The sequence below is a fragment of the Euprymna scolopes genome, chromosome 9 (genome assembly GCF_053919585.1).
Source record: "Euprymna scolopes isolate OS-2025 chromosome 9, ASM5391958v1, whole genome shotgun sequence".
NCBI lineage: Eukaryota > Metazoa > Mollusca > Cephalopoda > Sepiida > Sepiolidae > Euprymna > Euprymna scolopes.
Window position 1 is genome coordinate 54,502,054 of NC_136490.1, and position 22,884 is coordinate 54,524,937.

General features: G+C 30.4%; 1 protein-coding gene across 1 annotated transcript; it reads left to right on the plus strand.

Moving 5' to 3' along the window:
• The first annotated feature begins 21,504 nt into the window (after positions 1-21,504).
• On the plus strand, positions 21,505-22,137 carry LOC145284564 (uncharacterized). The gene has a single exon (XM_080133477.1). The coding sequence runs from the start codon at positions 21,505-21,507 to the stop codon at positions 22,135-22,137; it is 633 nt and encodes a 210-aa protein (XP_079989603.1).
• Positions 22,138-22,884: the final 747 nt, after the last annotated feature.

Genomic DNA, 22,884 nt, shown 5'->3' on the forward strand with positions numbered 1-22,884 from the left:
GGGCATTACTTATTGCACGCCCCTCGTAACTTCAAAGTTTAATTAATCATGTACGCGAATGGCGTTAACCTCTTATATTATGTATTTCCAACACTATACCAGGTGCGACCGATAATAGATGGAAAGTGTAATGAAATGGAAAATATTCAGAGGAGTGTATGTGAAAGTGTCACAGAAGTTTTAAACAGGAAATACACAGAAATAAGAACTAAAGACAGCATATGTCAGCGAAAAATATTTTATAAATACTAAACAGTTGAATGCAGAAGAATACCGAAAGATAAACGTAAATAAATGGTAATTTCGCCACAAGTTGTTGTATTGCAGCGAGGAGAAAGTTTGTGAATAAAGGAACAGAGAAAGAGAAAGAAAGAAAACAAAACAAAAGTGAGAAACATACTAAAACAACATAAAAAACAGAAAGAGAAATAATTTAAATAAATACATCTCAACATTTTAAAATATTCAATAGGGAAATACCATAAAAGGTAACGAAAATGAAGTACGTCCTCTATGACGACAGATTACTTATATTTAATTGGAAAGATGCCTGTCCCAGGGCGGGTAAAATGAATCCCCCCCCCCTAACAAAAGAGTTCTACACCACTTTTATATGCCCTTACGAAAATAAAAATAAAAATAAAAATATAATAATATTAAACCTTATTTCTATAATATTTATTTAGATTTTGATCAAAAGTCTCACATGTTTTTGATGCTAGAATATGCCTGAAATTTAAAGACGAAGGAGTTTAAAAAAGAAACAGAAATTCAGACAATCTTGCTAAATGGTGTCTAACGATTAAAAATCAAATTTAATATTTGAATTTTCAAATGGAAGGTTGTGCCGATATTATCCCCTAAAAACAAACTACTTAAATAAAAACTGAAATATCACGAATATTGATTCATTAATACTTAACATCGCTTGTTAAAATTTCACAAAAATCGAAGATATGTTACCTCATTTGCACAACATGAAATTTAACTGAATTTAGCCCACAATACCCACCCTTACGCATAGTAGCTGTGTTGCAAAGTACAAAAACCCTGAAACAATAAGATCCTCATTTTTTAGCCCATTTAGAAAAAAAAATACTCTTATATTCTTCAGATATGCAAAAGTAAGTTAAAGTTTACTTAGAAAAAGAAATCATATTTCTGCATGAATAAGGTATGTTTAAAGGATATTTAATCCCTACAAATCTTCAGGAAGACATTCCACTAAGTATTTGTTCCTTAGATATAGACAAGATTACGACCTCTTACATCACGCAGCTATGTTTCAATATTTATAACGATCGTTTGTTTAACTTGGCAGTGAATAATAGACACAGAAATATGTAAACATATTCACATATACAACTTTATACAAATAAAGATTACATTTAGTTTGCTGTATGTGAAATATTATGTGTACGTGTCTATGTGTAAATTATATGTTAAATATTATGTGTACGTATCTATGTGTAAATTATATATGTGTGTGTTTAAAGTTATTATTTTGCATTGATTTCTCTTCTGTTATTGTTGCGTGGTTAAGTTTTGATATTAATCTTGTTTTTTTATCTTGAGGTTACTAATATTTCTTTCTATGGCTTCAGCGAATTCTCGAAGAACTGCATATTATTTTAAATTGCTATGCACTAATAAAAATACAACTGACTTCTAATCGGAACCCGAAATCTGCAATTGGAAAAATCTTAAATGTTTCCAGTATCGAAATCGGTATGGAATCGGATAAAAATGAGTGTAATTTGTGATTTTAAAAACAATTCTTTTAATTTTTCTGTTGGTTCCAAATTTGATTTTCCATTGCTGATAAGAAATATCTGTATAATTATACAACTCTGTGGACCGTGCGCCTTTGCTTGAATCTTACCTTCGACGATCTGGTGATTACATTTTTAAGAAAGGGATGGCAGGTGTTTTTTTTTATTTTATATATATATATATAGTAATTTATAAAATATATATGGCGATTAAGCTACACTGAATATTCCGCGTTTCATCCACTCTAGGATTCTACAGGCTTATGCGCGAATTTTTTGGTTGTCTGTCGTTTTTATATACGCACATTCTATTAAGATTTTAGTTAGTCAATCAGCTTTCTAGTATCCACCGCGCTCTTCCTATCAGCCAATGGGCATGCCCTTATAGGTTGACCTGATTCTTTAGCCTGGATATCTAGTGTCTTGACCTGTTTAAAATTTAGGTTAGGTTTTTTTTATGTTAGTTTTATATATATATAAATAAATACATATATATATAAATTATAAATACATATAAATACATATATATATATATATGTATAAACACACACACATATATATAAATTATAAATACATATATATATAAATACATATATATATATAAATTATAAATACATATATATATATATATAAATACATATATATATATAAATTATAAATACATATATACATATATATAAATTATAAATACATATATATATAAATTATAAATACATATATATATAAATACATATATACATATATATATAAATACATATATATATAAATTATAAATACATATATATAAATCATAAATACATATATATATAAATACATATATATAAATCAAAAATACATATATATATAAATACATATATATAAATTATAAATACATATATATAAAAATACATATATATGAATTATAAATACATATATATATATATAAATACATATATATAAATTATAAATACATATATATATAAATACATATATATATATATATAAATGCATGTATATATAAATTATAAATACATATAGATATAAATACATATATATAAATTATAAATATATATATATAAATACGTATATTATAATTATAAATACATATATATATAAATTATGAATACATATATAAATTATAAATACACATATATATATAAATTATAAATACATATATATATAAATCATAAATACATATATATATAAATTATAAATACATATACATATATAAATACATATATATATAAATACATATATATATAAATTATAAATACATATATACATAAATACATATATATAAATCATAAATGCATATATTTATATAAATACATATATATAAATTATGAATACATATATATATAAATTATAAATACACATATATATATACATTATAAATACATATATATGTAAATTATATACACATATATATATATAAATTATAAATACATATTTATAGATTATGAATACATAAATATATATAAATACATATATATAAATTATAAATACATATATATAAATACATATATATATATATAAATTATAAATACATATATATAAATACATATATATAAATAATAAATACATATATATATAAATACATATATATATATAAATTATAAATACATATATATATGTGTGTACACATACAGATATATGTATGATAGTTTTTGTATATGCATTTTTATTTATTTATTTGTTTATTTTCTATTGCTTTTGTTAGTTTTTAAGTTAGTTTGTATCTCTATCCTAGAGTAAATTTTATCCTATGTTCGCTATTTCTCTCCTACAGTTTAATAGATGTTAGAATTCTTTAAAGTACAGGATAGCAAATTATTCATGAAGGCATTAACTACATGGGTCGTCTAGGTCTCTACAGGTGTTTGTTTTGGGGCTTTTCTTTTGCATGATGTGGTCTGTAGGTTCAAATACCACACGTAGATTTCTTTATGTTTTTCATTACCTGCAAAGAATTTTATAAGACTTGAAAATTTACGTGCTTTTTAGCAGTGCAAAAGTAAATCGTGTTTCTGTTTTTGAACGTTATTAAACAAGCAAAAAAGCAACTAATTCTGAAGAAATTTCAAAACAGTCTACACACATATTTAGTGAAAATGTGATTCAGAGGTTTCTTATATGTCGGTGTAGCAAACTTATTATAGAACTGTACAGCGACAACCACATAAATTCTTAAAGCGAATAGATAGTCGATGTGGATTATGTTTCATCCGTGTACGGTTCCAGAAATCATGCCCCCAAAAAACTTCGTCAACGTAGTTGGTTTTGAGCTGGAAGAATAGCTGCTAAGGGGACAACTTAGAGAAATTAGATTGTTGCTGGCATGTTGCATCCACTGTATAGGAGTAACAGTAAGGTGTCAATATACCCGAAATTTACTAAAATAATTTTAGGATTACCAAAAAAAAAAAAAAAAAAAAAAAGAAAAGAAGGAAAGAAAAAATAGTGGAACTACCAAAGATAGAGATCAAAATAAGCATAAAAAAGGCATTAAAGTAACCCCCGAGCAAGGCCGGGTAATACTGCTAGTAATATATATATATATATATATATATATATATATATATATATACACACACACATTATAAATACAAATTTATATATATATATATATATATATATATATATATATATATATATATATATATAAGTTAGAAAAATGTATATGGCAATTAAGCTACAGAGAATATTCATAATGTGAATGAAACGCGGAATATTCTGTGTAGCTAAATTGCCATATATTTTCTAACATACTCCGTAGCTCTATCTATGTATTGAGCACTGTTGAAGTAAATACTTCATTGACGCATAAAATTATACATTTGTATATTAATTTATGCGATTAAATGAAGTAGACATATATATATATATATATATATATATATATTAGGCACCGCCAAAACTGGGGGGGCAGGTCAGTACTTTTTGACGGACCGTCTTTTTAAAAATCTACCAAAAATCAGGTAATTATCCGATCAATACGAAATTTTCAGCGATTATTAGGAGAAGAATGAACTTTATAACAGTGTACTTATTTTTCATAAACGATATTTATATATATATTTTTTTTTGCTTACAAAACCCCCCCTTGTTTTGAAGTGGGAACAAATATGCTTAAAATAATCATCTGAAACTGAATAAAACATATTGTGTTGTTGTAAGGGACAGAATTATAAATTAAAAAAAAAAAAAAAAAAAAATTCGTTTGCATACCTTATTTTGACGTCTGAATATCAGAACTTCGATTGTGTTTAATTATCCCGCTTTTGAGTTTTGAAGTGTGAAATTCGGTGAATATGTTAAGTAAAATAATTAATTTAAGTTAAACAAAACAAAAAAATTTTTTTTTTAATATTTATACGAAAAAAGCCATTTCAAAATTTTTGATAAATAAATTAACAATTTTTTTTTAGCGAGCCGAATAATGCATGACCATTATTAAACAGGGCATGCTTTGAATAATCGATACCAAAAAAAAAAATTCGATAAATATTGTGCCCTTTGTGTTAAAAATAGCATCATTTTTATCGATCTCGTTTGAAAACGTTTGCCGCCTTTCGACTACGGTGGACCAAACGCGCTGAAATAATTTTTTTTTATTCTGCTTTAAATTGCCCCCCCCCCATTTTGGGGAGCCTGGCCCCCACACACATACACATTAAAAACCAAACTCATACAAATGGTCACCCATCTGGTACTGGCCAGCCTCAGCTTAATAATACATTGAAATTTTCGTCACTGAAAAATAAGTTTTTTTGGCCTGTTTGGTCTTCCATAGTTTTCTTCCCATCAAAAGAAAACGTAAACAGAGTCGATCTGAACTCTACGACGATGCGAAATATCTGGTTACCTATATGAATAAGTGGAATTATTTGAAATTCAGGTACTTATATTATAATATTTTTGCATATTCTCTTAGAAAATCATCCTAAATCTTAGTTAGACAATAAATGAATTAATTAATTATTTCAAAAACCCTTTTTTTTTAATATTTAAGTACGTTTTTTGTGCAAGACAAAAAATGTCAATTGTTAACTTTTTGGGAAAATTTAACATTTAAAATTGAATTAAAAATAGTAGAAAAAGTTTTACATTATTCTGTCTTCTATATGATAAAATTCAGGGTTTTATCTTTCTGGAAAAATAAAAGTTACTCAGAAATAATGGATTTTAATAAATGTAATTTCGCTTTAAAAAACAACAACAACTTGATTTTGCGGCCATTTTTGGCGGTGCCTAATATATATATATATATATATATGTATATAGAAAGTTGCCCATTTTTTATTTGACGTAAACTAACAATATTTTATTAGTTATTTATTATTTTTGTAAAACGGTAATCCCTGGACCTGCAGGTGTCGGGGCCCTACCCATCTTCAGCGTAGCTTGACTGTTATAAGGAATTGAACCCCGGACCTTATGTATTTCAGTCCAACGTCTTAATCCATTACGCTATGATGCCAAAGACAATTACTGTTTTTAAAAAATAATAACTAAATTAATTATATATTATTATTTGTTTATGTCAAAATAAAAAATGGGCGACATTCTAAAAAAAAAATCCCCCGATCTCCAAGGTGGAGACGCTAACATTGATATCGTTTACGAAATCAACAACAAAATCTAAGTAAATATATAAACGATAAGTCAACGACATAATATATATATATATATATATATATATATATATATATATATATATATATATATGTATTACTAGCAGTATTATATATATATATTACTAGCAGTATTATATATATATGTATATATATGTATTACTAGCAGTATTATATATATATATATAATACTGCTAGTAATATATATATATATAATACTGCTAGTAATATATATATATGTATATATTACTAGCAGTATTATATATATTAGTAGCAGTATTATCTATATATATATTAGTAGCAGTATTATCTATATATATATTAGTAGCAGTATTATATATATATATATATATATATATATTACTAGCAGTAATGTCTATATATATATATATATATTATTATTATTATTATTAGCAGTATTATATATGTATTACTAGCAGTATTATATATATATATTACTAGCAGTATTACATATATATATGTATATTTTACTAGCAGTGTTATATATATATATTACTAGCAGTATTATATATATATATATATATATATATATATATATTAGTAGCAGTATTATCTATATATATATATATATATATATATATATATATATTACTAGCAGTAATGTCTATATATATATATATATATTATTAGCAGTATGATATATGTATTACTAGCAGTATTATATATATATGTATATATATATATATATATATATATTACTAGCAGTATTATATATATATTACTAGCAGTATATATATATTACTAGCAGTGTATATATATATATATATATATATATATTACTAGCAGTGTATATATATATATATTACTAGCAGTATATATATGTATATATTACTAGCAGTATATATATGTATATATATATATATATATTACTAGCAGCATAATATATATATATGTATGTATATATATATATATATGTATATATATATATTACTAGCAGCGTTATATATCTATGTATATATATATATTACTAGCAGCATTATATATCTATGTATATATATATATTACTAGCAGCATTATATATATATATATATATATATATATATATATATATATTACTAGCAGTATTATATATATGCTAGCAAAATACACGTCGCTGACTGGATACAAAAACAGCCTAGCTAATATGGACTCTGATTTATGAAAGTATGATAGGTTATGAAAAGGAAGGGTTGTAAATTTGGGTTGAATTTGAGCGTATCAAAACAAAAGCAAAATATGATGAAAGTAAAAATAAAATAGATAAACCCCATAATTTATTATACCATACCTGTTCACACTGAAACACTTATCACAAAATTCTGTTTATCTATATGAAAAAACCTTGTTAAACTTTGTGACATATTTCCATTCTATGGAGGTCAGGTGCGAACGAACACCTTCAAACTGGAACATAATTATCAAAGTATACTTACGCAGATAGATATGAAAAGTCTTTATTAAAGTCTGTGCCTATTTCCATTCTATAGAGGCCAGGCGCAAACGCAGACACCACAATTTTATTATACCATCCCTTTTTAAGTTAAAACATACTTATCAAAGTATTATTATGTACATCTATATCAAAAACACTTGCAAACGTTTTTTTTTTTTTAAACCCCACACTTTCAATGAACCACCGTTCTGCCAGATTAAACATACCCATTCCTGTGTCTCGATACATCTATCATCATATGTAATCAGTTTTTTAAAATAGTCAACCATATAGGAGCCTATTCGTGACCAGACACACACACACATACACATTCAGCTTTATATTATATATATATATATATATATATATATATATATATATATATATATATTACTCGCAGTATTATATATATATATATATATATATATATATATATATATATATATATATTACTCGCAGTATTATATATATATATATATATATATCATTCAACCACGGTAGTGGTTGAATATATGCTTAAGTCCGAAATTGAATGAATCGAGACACATTCAAACCCCCACCACTAATTCCGTTCGCAACCAAATTTCAAACAGGTTATATAGTTGGATAGAACACCTCATTAGCTACATTTTGAAAAAAAAAATTCGAAAATTGGTTCAGTAGAAAAAAAGTTACAACAAAATATGTGGGTTCACAAACAGGAGAGTAAGTACATAAGTGACTAACGCTTTTTTTTTATTTTGCATAACTTTTTTTGTATATAAATATTTTTTACTGCGATTTTGCCAATATGACATGTTAGCGTAACAGTTAGAGTACCGGGTGTTGGTGGAAAGATTTTAGGTTCAATCCCGTGTATCGTTTTTTTTTATAATTAAAAAACCGAACTTTTTTTAATAACTAATTTTTTTAACTCTCCTTATGATTTTATAGCAAAAAATGGTGAATTTATCGATTAAAAATATTAGTGAATTCTATGATATACATATTCTTTGAATGAACTCCAATTTTTCGTTATCACATTTGATGAAAAATGTAGTCCCATTTTAGCAATGTGTCTGACCAATGATGCTTTTGAACCCGCGACCAGCACTGCGATGTCATCAGCAGCAGCCTGGGCATAAATATTCCTATATTTAAACTCCTTTAAAAGAGGATTCAGCATACAGTTCCATAGTAAAGGTGATAAAATCCCACTTTGGGGGTTTCATTTCACTACTTCCCTTTTAACAGTTGCCCTCAGTAGTTCTACTAGAACTGTTCTGTGCCTCACCATATACTCAATCCATCGGATGAATACTGGTGGGACATTGAGTTCTCGTAGCGACTTTAACATACTACTGAAGGGTATGTTGTCAAAAGCTCCAACGATATCTAAAAAGACAGCGAGTGCCATCTTCTTTTTTGTTAGTTTACGCTCTATACAGATCACGAATTCATGAACCGCAGTCTCGGTAGAGACCCTGGCTCGGAACTACTGTGATGGAATGGTAAATATTGCATAAATGTGTGTTTGAGAGCTAATTTTTTTTGACAATCATTAATAAATATTATAAATTTATATATTAATGCAATAGCAATGCCTGGAAAAATCATGGATTATATGGAAAAATGCGCGCATGAAAAGTAATATTCTTAAGATTTTATTAAACCTGGAAAAGTAAAGGACAAGAAATTCAACCTGGAAAAGTAAAGAACAAGATATTCTAGTAAAGTAAAAAATAAGCATTTTTTAGACTTAAAATATTGCAGCTAAAAATAAAATTTGAATATTGATAAATATTTTATTTATTATTTGTATATGTTGTTGTTTATTGTTGAGTTAGAAAGAATTAAATGATCCTAATTATGATATAATAAAATTATTGATTTTTATGTAAATTATAAAATTATTAATTCCATCTACTAACTAACTAACTAATGAATTAATTTTATTCAAACAATTTTCACTACATAAATATATGCAAATAATAGGGGGTGGGGAATAAGTTCAATCCAGCGACTGACACCGGTTACTTGGTCTTTTGGGTAACATCAAAGTGTTGTATCTGTCTTAGAATTAAAGCCGTTTCATCTTTCGCCCCCCTCCCCCACTAAGAAAACAAGGAGGAGGTTATACCTGGGATCTCAAGTTCTAGAGAATAAAAACGTTACTCGAAAATAAGGAGGATTTATGCCTGGGATGTCACCAAATCCATTAACTCTCATTTCGTATTATATTAAAATGTGTAAGTAAACAAACGCTGATTAACTCATATTATGCCTCCCACCTTCCTCCCTCTAAATAGAATCAGGTCATAGTGTAACTCATATAAAAAAGAAAATGGCCGTTTGTTTTTGTTTTGTTTTTTGTTTTTTTGTGCAAACAGGCATAAGTCATTTGGACGAAAATAAGGAGGCGGTCATGCCTGGCATGTGTAGTTTTTGAGTAATCCCAAGTAGTCACCCATCTTAGAATGACCAGACTACATCTGGCTTAACTTTAGTGATCTGCATAAGTCATTTGATCGAATAATAAAAATGACTCGGCGGAAAGTCTTAAAACAAAGTAAAACGATTCTCATTTCCTTTCTACACCGCTCTCTCCCCCCCTCTCTCTCTCTCTCTTTCTTTCTCTCGATTTCTCATAAAAAAAGATGGAAAGAAAATGGCCGTATAAAAAAACAAATAATCTTAGCTAATGTATCGTCTCCAACCTAATTTAATAAGCGTATTTTTTTTTGTTCTGGAATGTTTTGCTCGTAATGTTTAGTTTAACTATCGCATCTAACTATTTTTAACCTGCTAATAACTTTGGTAAAGTTGTCATAACGTCTAAATTAATATTTTTATTTGTATGGTACTTCGCATTTTTTTTTTTTTTGCCAATAAGAATCTATTAATAAAAACATTGAATTCAGACATCGCCATTACTGAGTGGTGACGTCACGTCACGTGACATGACTAAGCGTGTTTTTAATTTCGTATAAATATCATTACATCATCACATTATTACTACTTAAATACATAGGAAAAACGAAAAAATGTCACTTTTGGGGGGGGGGCTGCAGAAAAACGCCCAGCTAACACGCTTAGACTGATCCTAATGGGCCAAAAATTCGATATTTGTCGTCTGGAGGGTGGGGCTCCAATATGATACCAAGTTTGTGAATTTTTGTTCTGTGTGTCGAAAGTTTTTAGCGGACACACAAACACACATGCAAACATACATTTTCGCTTTTATACATATAGATATTACTAGTAGTATTATAAATATTTAAGATCTCTCATTGTTCTTTTTTTTTCGACATGAATATTATTTGCTTTGCTATCGATTTTTTTCTTGATGAGATAATAGCCGAAATAGCTTTAGCTCTAATGTAAAATGCATTTATGAAGTTTGTACCGTCAAACATTTATTTAAATATATATATATATATATATATATATATATATATATATATATATATATATATATATATATATTTGCCTGTGTATGTGTCGGTGGGTGGAAGGGTGTAGGAGTGTTGTTCAGAAGCTAAGAAATGGGGGTGTGAATTTGTATGTTTTTATTTCGATTCTAGCTGATTGCACACAAGCCATATAGATATATCTTTAGTTTTTATCTCACAACTATATATTCGGTTCAATATAATAATCGATAGAGATTTGTCCTGATAATAGTAAATACGTAATCTGCATGAATTATACTATAATATTTAGGCGTATCTTACGAGCGGGCAATACCGGGCGCCCTGCTAGTATATTGATTGATTTATTTTAAATTTACCAGTAGAACAAAAATTTATAAATCAATGAATTTCTACTTGTTTAGGCGATCTTAGAATCGGAATTAGAATCGGTAATCTTATCAAAATCAGCAATTTAGAACAGAATAGTATCGTTATTAGAAATATTGGAATCGTCTCATAACTACAATGAAACTACAATGATAACATCGATAAAATTTCCCATATTCCATATCGATTGTCTGTTATATTTATCCACATTTCTATTAACATTATTGGAATAAAATGACTTTGCAAAACGGAAGCATAGAATTAATTTCTTCTTGTTTTTCAAAATAATATTAATGTATTATATAAAGCTGAGCTGTCTGTTTAAATGTATGTATGTATGCATGTATGTATGTCTAAAACTTTCGACAGAGGCAACGGATTTTCACGGGATTTGTACTGTTTTGAAGCTCGACCCTTCGGTCGACAAATATCGAAAAATTGCCTAAAAACATTAATTGCTTTATCCTCAACTGGCTACTTTTCTACAAGGAGAGGTTGCTTTATTTTGTCGATATTTTCGAAAGTAATCCCCTTCTTTTCGATTGACTTGCCTTAATTTAAACCTTCACTACTTCCAGTTTGGTGATGGACGCAACGGCAAAGACTTCACGTTTTTTTTCATGTTCTTTTTCTCCTTCGCGGTACGGGTTCGAGCCTGCCTGCCTACTACCACTTTGTTTTTTTTTTTTTTTGCTCAACACAAACTTCCAAACACTCGGACAATGCCGGGCACCCAGGCTAGTCTATAATATTTAGTAAAGGTTGTACGTTTGTTAGTATTTGTTCTTATGATTTGAATTCGCATGATAACGTTGACATAAGATATCAGGATGACTAGGTCATTTAATGTTATCTCAACTGCCGTATTCCGGAAGCAGAGGTGAAGTCACGCTTCGGAGAGAGAGAGAGAGAGAGAGAGAGAGAGAGAGAGAGAGAGAGAGAGTAATAATTGTAGTCTAAGTGTCGCAAGGATTGAACCTTCAATCTTCATAAGAGTGTCACTTAGAATTGAATTATATATAAACAATAGAAAAATGCGAGCATGAAAAGAAACATAACTACGCTTAAACATGGAAAAGTAAAGGACTAGTTGTAAAAACTGAAAAAGAAAAGGACAAAATATTCTAGTAAAAAATATAATAAATTTATAACTTAAAATATTGCAGCATTAAGAATTTTTTTTTAAATTCAATGTATAACATTATATAATCAATTCTTAATGCTGCAATATTTTAAATTGTAAATTTATTATGTTTTACTAGAATATATTGTCTTTTTCTTTTCCAGTTTTAACAACTAGTCCTTTACTTTTCCATGTTTAAGCTTAACCATATTACTTTTCATGCTAGCATTTTTCTAGGCTTCCATAAATTCACTTCTTCTTTGTTTAATTTCAGTTATATTGTTGCCATCATAACCATAACATATGTAATAACAATGTACGCCACTCGTCTTCTTTCAATAAGATCCCCCAATAATCTCCATTTCATTCTTTCATTCTCTCTTTTTCTCTTGTTGCTTCTTTTTTCGCGAGAGCGATTAATTGATAGCAACAGTAGTCGCTGAAGCGACATGAGGCGGTTGCTATGGAAGCCAGTCATAAGAAACGTCACTCACCTCCTTATGTTTTTTACGATTTTGAACACCAGTAAATTCATAATAACTTTTTTTTTACTGAACGAAAATTGAAAAAAATAATGTTCACACTATAGCTGAGAAGGTGATCTGTAAACTGTAGAAATTGTTTGAAATTTGGTCGAAAAGTGAGTGGGCGGTGAAGCTTTTTTGTTTTTTTTTTACAAGGTGGTCACCACTTATCAAGGCCCGGAAGCCACTCAGGGATAAGGGTTACTGTAAGTACAGTACGTTAGTGTGGATATTTAAAGTGTCTACTTAAAGGGGCAGTTCATCAGCAATTTGTTTACGTTGGACTTGAAGATATCCAAGTTGTAGTCAGGAGGGAAGCAGGCAGACGGAACAGAGTTTTAACGCAGTTCTAAATGACTAAAACTGCCACTTAACCATATATTCAAACACTACCGTGTTTATGAAAATATTTTAGATTTACATTAGTTCGATCCGTATTCAATAATTTAGCAAGATTCCTTGAATTTAAATTTCTTGTTAAGACCTCCTGAGCTTAAGCTATAAATTTTACACATGTAGGAGGACATAAAAGTGTTCTGTTCAAGGGATTAATTTTATCCGTTCCGATGCGAGCAATTTTCTAGTGTATTTTGTTATGAAAGAAAAAGATGGATCCTATAAGATGGCTTTAATATTTTTTTAGCTTAATGTTATTTAACTATTTGGGTAAAGTTAGGTCTTTAAACAACAACAAAAATAAGATGCACAATGTTTACAGAGAGATTGTCTTCAGCGAGTATTCTGTGAATTAAAAGTGACAAGCATATTATGATGCGATTTTCAATGATTCTGCTACGAGGAAAACCAAGAATGGATTTTTTTTTTTTTTTAGTGTATTTGATAGTTGTGGTTTGTTGTAAAAAAAAAAAAAAAAAGTAAAAGGATATACGTATCAAATTTCAAAAATTTTGGTCGGCATAAAGAAACAAAAATAAAATATACAGCAGGAAGAAATGTGTAATAAGATATAAACAAAGACTACTTACATTTGAAAAATCAAGTGTATATATTGTTTTGGTTGATTTTTGACTTAACATCAGATTCGATCGATAATGGAAGCTGTTCGATGAATATAGTGTCATTTAGCTGCTCAGAATTTGGGAAGAAAAAACAAGAATAGATCTTTTGCAAAACACTAATCAAAGTATGATAACAAATATAGATTTGTAAAGATCGATCATTTATTCTATATATTAATCTTCACGAGGTTCTTAGCTCTACAAATTACACACACACACACACACACACACACACACACACACACACACACACACACACATATATATATATATATATATATATATATATATATATATTGGGACGATTAATAGGAATCAGAAATATCTGAACATTTTGTGGTATCAGAATCGGAAATAATTGTGCATATTTTCCTATGCCAAAAACGATTCTTTTAATTTTCTTTGTTCAAAGCAAAATAATTCCACTTGGTGGTAGTAATGATAAAATAATAAATCTATAGATTACCCCCCCACACACACATACACATGCACACATACTTAAGTGTATTTTTATGTTTGAGCAAATATATGCATATTTAACATGTTTTTTTTTACAGTAATCAAGAATGAATAACAATATTGTTAAATATTTAAAGACTTATAAATCATTGGAATCGGTAATTGTATCGAAATTGCCTAACCTATGTGTATATATTTATTGACATAGTTTTATGCACAATTTAAGGAGTCTGCCCCCAAACACTGTGCCCTCCGAAAGTTTAATGCTTACATTTTAGACTTTTTCTCCAATTAAAATCATATATTTGATTTGGATCAAAGTTAGAATACATATTATAGATAAATAAATATCATATATCCTGGATAAAATACATACATTTTATATATCCTGTATAAAATACATAAATTAAAAAAAAATGACAATGTTTGTCAAATTAAAAGCAAAATTATATCTACATGTAAAGGTAGTGGAAAACTATCTGCTAAATCATTTTCTCCCACGCTCCTGTCTCCACCAAATGGAATTCTACTTTTTTAGACCATTTTAGAACCGAATTCAGAATCTGAATTTGCAATGGTATCGGAATCGAGAATTTAGAACAAAATCAGTAATTGTATCAAAATCGGAAAACTTGTTCCATCATGAGTGACAAGTGACTGTTGATTTTTTTCTGACAACAGTTTAAATTAGGCAACACTAGTAAAACCTAGATCTATAGAGTTTTGTTGAACAAATTGTTTCTGGGACACTAAGCAGGTTTACTATTCTCACCTTCAGTAAAGGTAGGCGTCAGAGGTATATATGACCAGATTTCGGTGGCAATGTCGTATTAGTAACATAATAGCTGCACTATTTATTTTTTCTAGCAATATATCAATCTAGGGAACACAAACTTAATGTAAGTGTAGAACTCCACTCAATGAGCTGGGATCCAGGTCAGTTCTTTAGGTGAGACTATGCTGGAATAGACAGAGACTGTTTGATCACATCCAGCGCATAGCAATTGACAAATGGCCATGAAGAATCATTAACTTTCATGTTCCTGACGCCTGTTCAAGAGGTCGACCTAGGAAGAGGTGAAGTGATAGCACCAAGCAGAACCTGAAACATCATAGGTTTACAGAAGCATTGACAATGGATCGAATCAAGTGGAGAGAAGCCATTAGACCAAGTCGACGATCCAAGCGCCCAACTTTCGAACTTGGGGATCAAGCGACGTTAAATGGGAAGTATTAGCAATAGAACACACAATGTTACGGCAGTGCTAGGCTTGTTGGGCAGGTCATATACTTAGTCTTAAAAGAGAAAAGAAATGTTGTTCCAAACAAACTGGAAGTATCAATCTAGAGGAATTTTGGATTGGAAAAGCTTGTAAATGAAGACGAGGAGTTTCTGGCAGGTATCCAATCTTTTTTTTTTTGTGTGTGTGCGTGGCTTATTAAATCATATGCTGATTTAAGGCTCCAAAAACAGCTCCTTTATGGTGAGGTGAGCAAAGGAAAAAAGACACGCAGGAAGATAGCAGAAACGATTCAAGGACAATCTAAAGATCTTCCTGATATAGTTCAGTTTTTATTCTAACTCATGAGAAAAATAATCTGACACAAATGTTCCTGGCATGCCGTAACTCACAAAGAGGCTACAATAGCTGAATCCGGATGCAATGAAGAAGGCAAGAAGAAAACATGACATTAGAAAAAACAGACCAGTCAGCATCTCTGCTACAGAATCATCCTACAGGTGTCCAACCTGCGGGAAATGCTTCAGAGCTCGAATCGGTCTATCAAGCCATCTCCGAACCCACATAACAATTGCATGATCACCGTTATCCTCACATAAACATCATTACTAGTAGTAATAGTAGTAGTATCGGCAACACTAGAGTTGCCCTAATGTGCTGTTTCACTAGTAATTGAATGTAAGAGTTCAGATAAAACTCGTTTCATGGAAATCTGAAAAAAAAAAATAAGAATCAATAGAAGTTCTATATATGTTGTTGCGTCATTGGAGGAGGAAAAAGATGTGATTAAAACGGTTGTTTGGCATTATCAGAAATCAATGGAACTGTTTACATTAATGACTTGTATGCAAATGTGGTCGACTTACGAGATAGAGGTTGCATCGATTTCTGACTTTGTTTAGACATTTTTGAATATGGTTATATACTAGCTTCATCAAAGACAAGTATATAAAATATTAAATCTTAGTGTTTACTGAGTTCATTATTTCAGCCGATGTAACCTCCGGCCTTCTTTAGGCACATATTTTCCTCATTGCAGTTATTTAATAAATTAAGACACATAAGCTAACATCCAGAGAATTAAGCATGTTTCAGGTTGTAAGCAACCTCTAATTAAGGAAATATGTAAAGTCTATACGTTTTGTTGGTTATAAATGGGAAAAGGTTATAGCCCGTATATTTATAAAGAGTGGTTTATGCCAAATTTCAGGTTGAGCATGGTTAAATTTGTGCTAATTTTCGCATTAAATACTAATCCCTATTAATCTAACTGTGCATCGAGCGAATACCATAATTCTTAGTTTGCTGCACGTTATCATAACAAAGAGACATACAAAATTTCAGTCAGATCGGTGCAGTAGTTTTGAAAAGACTTCCACAGTAAATGTGGTATTGTGGTGACTGATCCTTATATCGAATGGATACCATCATACACACCTTATCATAACAAAGGTGCATACAAAATTTCAACCAGATCGAGTAAGAAGTTTCAGAGAAAAAGTGGAACAGACAGAATAAAAGAAATATATATATATATATATATATATATATATATATATATATATATATATATATATATATATATAAGTTATGAAAATATATATTTATGGTAATTAAGTTACATAAGGTCTACCGTGTTTGATCCTTGTAGAGGACTAAAATGCATGAAATTTGTGTTACTAAATGTTTTTTTACATGTATATGTGGTGTTTCGTCTAACCAGATAACCAATCAGATTCTGTGTTTTTTCCTTCTTATGGGTTTTTGAGTTGCCCGTCATTTAAGCTTTAAAAGAGAAAATAAATATTATTCCAAACAAAATGGCAGTATTAATCTAGAGAAGATTTGAATTGTAAAAGCTTACAGACGAAGATGAAAAGTTTTCGGTAGGAAGCCAACCGTAAGAAGTTTTCTGTTGTAAAAGCTTGCAGATGAAGAGAAAAGTTCCTTCTCGTGTGAAGATGAAATGTTATGCACAGGATTTCTAAATGCAGTATATTTTATTGAGTGATTCCGGTTTTTGATTGGTTGGTATCTAAGTATGGTTTCATCTGATTGGTTAGTTCTTATCAGCCCTGTACTTCCAATTTTTTGTAATCATAACCTCATTATATTAATGAAGATGGGTCTCCTCACTACTTCGATTGCAGATAAAAGTATTACTCAATTCATTCTGGACAATCAGCCAGTTAAGTGCAGGGCCAGAAGCTGGCCTAGTACCTGTCGTATAGACCACGTGAAGAGTACCTTGGAGGTCCACTTTTCGAGGCCTTGCCACCTGGCTTTTAAGTGTAGTACGTTTATCACCTGGCTTTCGAGTGAAGGATGTTTGTTGACATTCCCCAGCGTGAATGTCGATAGCAATTTTTGCTAGGCCAGAGTACTCCCACTTTAAAGATATTAGCTTGAACACCCCACCTTCCAACCTTGTGTCACATTTTGCTGAAATGGATAGCAAGTACATCTCTATCGTCAGAGCTTAGCCAGCATTCATTTGATATGACCGGCCTTTTCTCCCTCCATTTTTCAGTATTGTGCAAACTTTTTCATTAAAAATTGTAATATTTTATTGAAAATGAATATTTACCTTCATTATATCAATAATATGGCAACAGTTTCCATTAATCAGTTGCAGAGTTTCTCTCAAACAAAAGTTCAGATGACTTTTGCTTCCTCTTCTTTTGTTCTCTTTCGTATAGGAATAACACACCGCTTTTTTTTTATATATAAATATATTGACTTAATAGCTGCTACTTTTTTAACACTTGGGTGCTGGAACTACTTTTTGCATTTCTATATTTAAGGGTTGATTCAGTTTAGCTCTTTATTTAATTATTCTATTTTCCTTCTTATATATTGTAATCTTAAAGATAAGTGTAAACAGTTGTTTGCTATTTCACTTCTATTGTGTAAGCAGTTTTGGGGGTCTTTAATGTTCAGAATTTCAAATTTCTTATTAGACATAATCTATACGGGTTTTCTAAAGTTGTATCTCTTGTGCTATATATATTCCATTTAATTATTGTCGAGCATCTACTTTCTTTGAGCTTGATCACTAGTAGTGTTTTTATTCAGCTATTGAATGTGCTATTATTATCGTACTATCTTGTTTTAGCAATAGAATAGTTATACCCAGGATGTACTTCTTGTTATTTGGGATTTTTTTTCATAGATTGTGGCTTGGTAAACAATATTTTTGTTTAGGTACTTATTTTCTTGTGTATAAGGTGCACGAGTGTAACAATTACAGCTTTTCTATTCAATATTAATTTTCTTATTTTTATTTGAATCGGTTAAGAAGTTCAGATTTTGAGTTATTTCATGGTTTGAATATTTATATCTACATTCATTGGGATGTTTAAGTTCACACATTCTATTGAACGTTGACTTTACAATCACTCTAGCAACGAAAATTTTTTTAACAGGTCAGGAATGGCGGTGACTATGCAGAAAAATTAATTCTAAATCACAGCAGCTCGTTTGTTGTAATGGTACCATTTCCGTTTTTGTATAAGATAGTTGTTACATGTCCACACTCGGAACCCACATGTTGTATGCAGACAGTCACAAAGAAATAAAGACAAGGAAAGAATTCGACTCACTCTTTTTGTCAGTAAAAGAACAGATATTTATTTTCAGATATTTTCCAGAATAACGGCTTGTCTCTTGTGCAAAAGCCTTTTCGTACACCAATGTGCTTAACAAGACTCTGCCGTGTCGATACATGGAACTCTATCTTTTTCTATCCTTCTTCCTCGCTGTACCGTCACCTCGCTCTCGGCTCAGTCATTTTCATACAACTGCTACTGCTGCCATAGCGCACCTGCGATCTGTTATATTCATAACTCTTCAACTTATCAAGTTTGGAGTCTAGGTTACTAAGTGAGCAAATCAGGAAGGCTCTATGTACCAACATATTAATTAAGCCGGTTTTCCACGTACATAGAGCCCTCATGATTTGCTCATCTAGTAAACTAGACTCTGAACTGGATAAGATCAGGGAAATTTTAATTAGTAACGGTTATCCTAAAGACCTTATTAATGATTGCATTAACAAACAGGTTGCAGATTTTAAATCCTCTAAAATATTTGAGCTTTTAAAATGCCGTTTATTTAAAATTGCCATAGATAGGGGACAATGATACAAAAATAACTAAACAGATTATTAGATGTATGATTAATTGCTTCTACTCTGTTTTCTTGAGTTTGGTATATACTACTAAACCTGCCTTTCCTTCTTTTTGCAAGGATAGTTGGCTTTAGATCAAAATAGTAATATTATTTATCAATTTAAATGCCAGCGTGATGCTGGTTATGTGGGGCGGACTTCTTTGCCTTTAGACTCGTATAAACTAGCACGTTCTCCCCAAGATTAGACAGAGTAAGGCAGGATTTGTGAGTCTCGCTTCCTCTGCAATGTTAGACTTCTATTGGCCAACATTTTGTTGAGAATTCTTGTTGTACTAATCAGTATAAAATAGAGTGGTTTGAGGTACGTCATAGAGCGGATTCTAAAAATAATTTTAAAATTTTAGAATGTGTCTCTATCGCAATTCGTAAACCTTCTTTGTGTCGGCAGAAGAAATCGTAAAAAGCGTTGAATCTCTTCGGGGAACTTTGACCACCTATCTGTTTTTTTCCTCCAACCCATTTTAATTGCTTTATACTCGCTTTATTGAATTGAATTATATATATATATTATTTTTAAAATGTAATTATCCACTGACACGTGTTTCGTCGTCTACGACTCATCAGAGTGGCTGAATATAGCGAGATTCGAAATCAGGACCACACGGTAATGAGCCTAAGCCCTTACCTCTGCCCTATCTCGGCAGCTGTCTGGATATATCGCGATTTACTTAAATGTTGTTTGTTTTGGTTTTAGCGATATGTTTTGAATGAATTCAATTATTTACGAAACCGCATTTTTACCTAAATGCGAGCTGGGAATAATGTTCCCTTTAACCAATTTGGTACCCCCAAGGGGGGGGGTATATATTATTTTTAAAATGTAATTATCCACTGACACGTGTTTCGTCGTCTACGACTCATCAGAGTGGCTGAATATACCGCTCCCCATGTGGGGGTACCAAATTGGTTAAAGGGAACATTATTCCCAGCTCGCATTTAGATAAAAATGCACTTTCATAAATAATTGAATTCATTCAAAACATATCGCTAAAACCAAAACAAACAACATTTATATATATTTATATATATATATATATATATATATATATATATATATATATATATATATATATATAGACTTTTGAAGGTGGTTCTTGGCCTGAAGACGTAATCCCCCGACGTGGGTGATTACAGAAACATGTATGCACATATGTAGCCATTAATGTTTGTATAAATAAAATTAATATATATATATATATACAGGGTGGCCCATAAAGATTTACCTATGAGTTCGGGTTGATTATTTACCAAAGGCATTTAGTTTAGGAATTTGAAAGTTTCTTTTATTAAACATCTATATATCAATGTTCAACTGATGTTTCATTCATTTCTTTCAGGTATTCGGTAAGTTATGGCTGATAAGGTTAAGCGCGACCAGATTGTCGCTCTCAAGACTGCAGGCACTAGCAACAAGTGCATCGTTAAACAGCTCACGGTGTGTCGAAAAACAGTTTTCCATACCTGGAAACAGTTTCAAGAGACAGACACAACCTCTTGTAAACCAATTCCAGGCAGACCACACTCAATTCGCACCAAAAGTTTTGTTTCTGCAGTGAAAAAGGAGATGGAGCGAAATCCACAGAGAAGTGTGTGGGAAATTGCGAAAGAGGCAAAGATCTCAAGATCTTCGATGCAAAGGATTGTTAAAAATGATCTTCAGTTAAGTCCATACAAAAAACAGTCCCGGCAGTTAATTTCAGAACCCTCGAAGCAGAAACGGCTGCACAGGGTCAAGTTGATGTTGCAAGAGATGGAGCGAGCTGCAGGAAAGGTCTTCATCTGGTCTGATGAGAATATGTTTACGGTGGAGGCTGTGACCAATAAGCAGAACGATAGTCTTTATGCCAAAAGTTTAAAGGACTTGTCAATCAAGGCCAGAAGCCATTTGAAACGCCAGAAGCCTGCTTCAGTCATGGTCTGGGCTGCTGTTGCATCCGATGGGAGCAAATCTCCGTTGATCGTGATTGAGGAAGGCGTGAAATAGTCAAGTTTATTTGAATATGTTGGAGGAAAAGGTTCTATCGCGGCTCACTGAATCATTTGGGGATGATTTCATCTTCACACAGGACAGTGCTTCAGCTTACACAGCTAATGTGACTCAACACTGGTGCAAGGACCATTTCTCAGGCTTCTGGGACAAGCAAATGTGGCTACCATCAAGTCCAGATATCAATCCTATGGACTTCGCTATCTGGTCCATTTTGGAGAGTCACGTTTCGAGATGTTCCTACCCCAATTCGGACTCCCTGAAGGCAGCCCTTCATTCTGCTTGGGCCAAGTACTACGAAGAAGTGGTGCGGCATTCTTGCGCTTCAGTGGCAGCACATATCAAGCTAATGATCAAAGGAAAAGGCGGCCATTTTGAAATTTAATCTTTTGACTTTGTTTGGAAATTACTTCTAAACAATAGTGATCAAGCATTTTATCATTTTCCTTTCTAGTTTTAATTTTATTAAAGTTTTCCTATTGGTAAGCTTTTATGGGCCACTCTGTATATATATATATATATATATATATATATATATATATATATATATATATATATATATGGGCCACTCTGTATAAATATATATTTATATATATATATATATATATATATACATATATATATGATTAGTTTTTTTGGAAAAAGAATTCCAGCAGAGTGCTCAATTAAAAGGAAAATCCAAATTTTAAGAGCGAATTTATATTTTTATATTTTGTGTACAGAAACGAATATTGGCTGAAGAGA

Bases quoted from the DNA above. Each gene is read 5' to 3' on its own strand.
- LOC145284564 (XM_080133477.1), top strand. From the start codon at position 21,505: ATGGCTGATAAGGTTAAGCGCGACCAGATTGTCGCTCTCAAGACTGCA.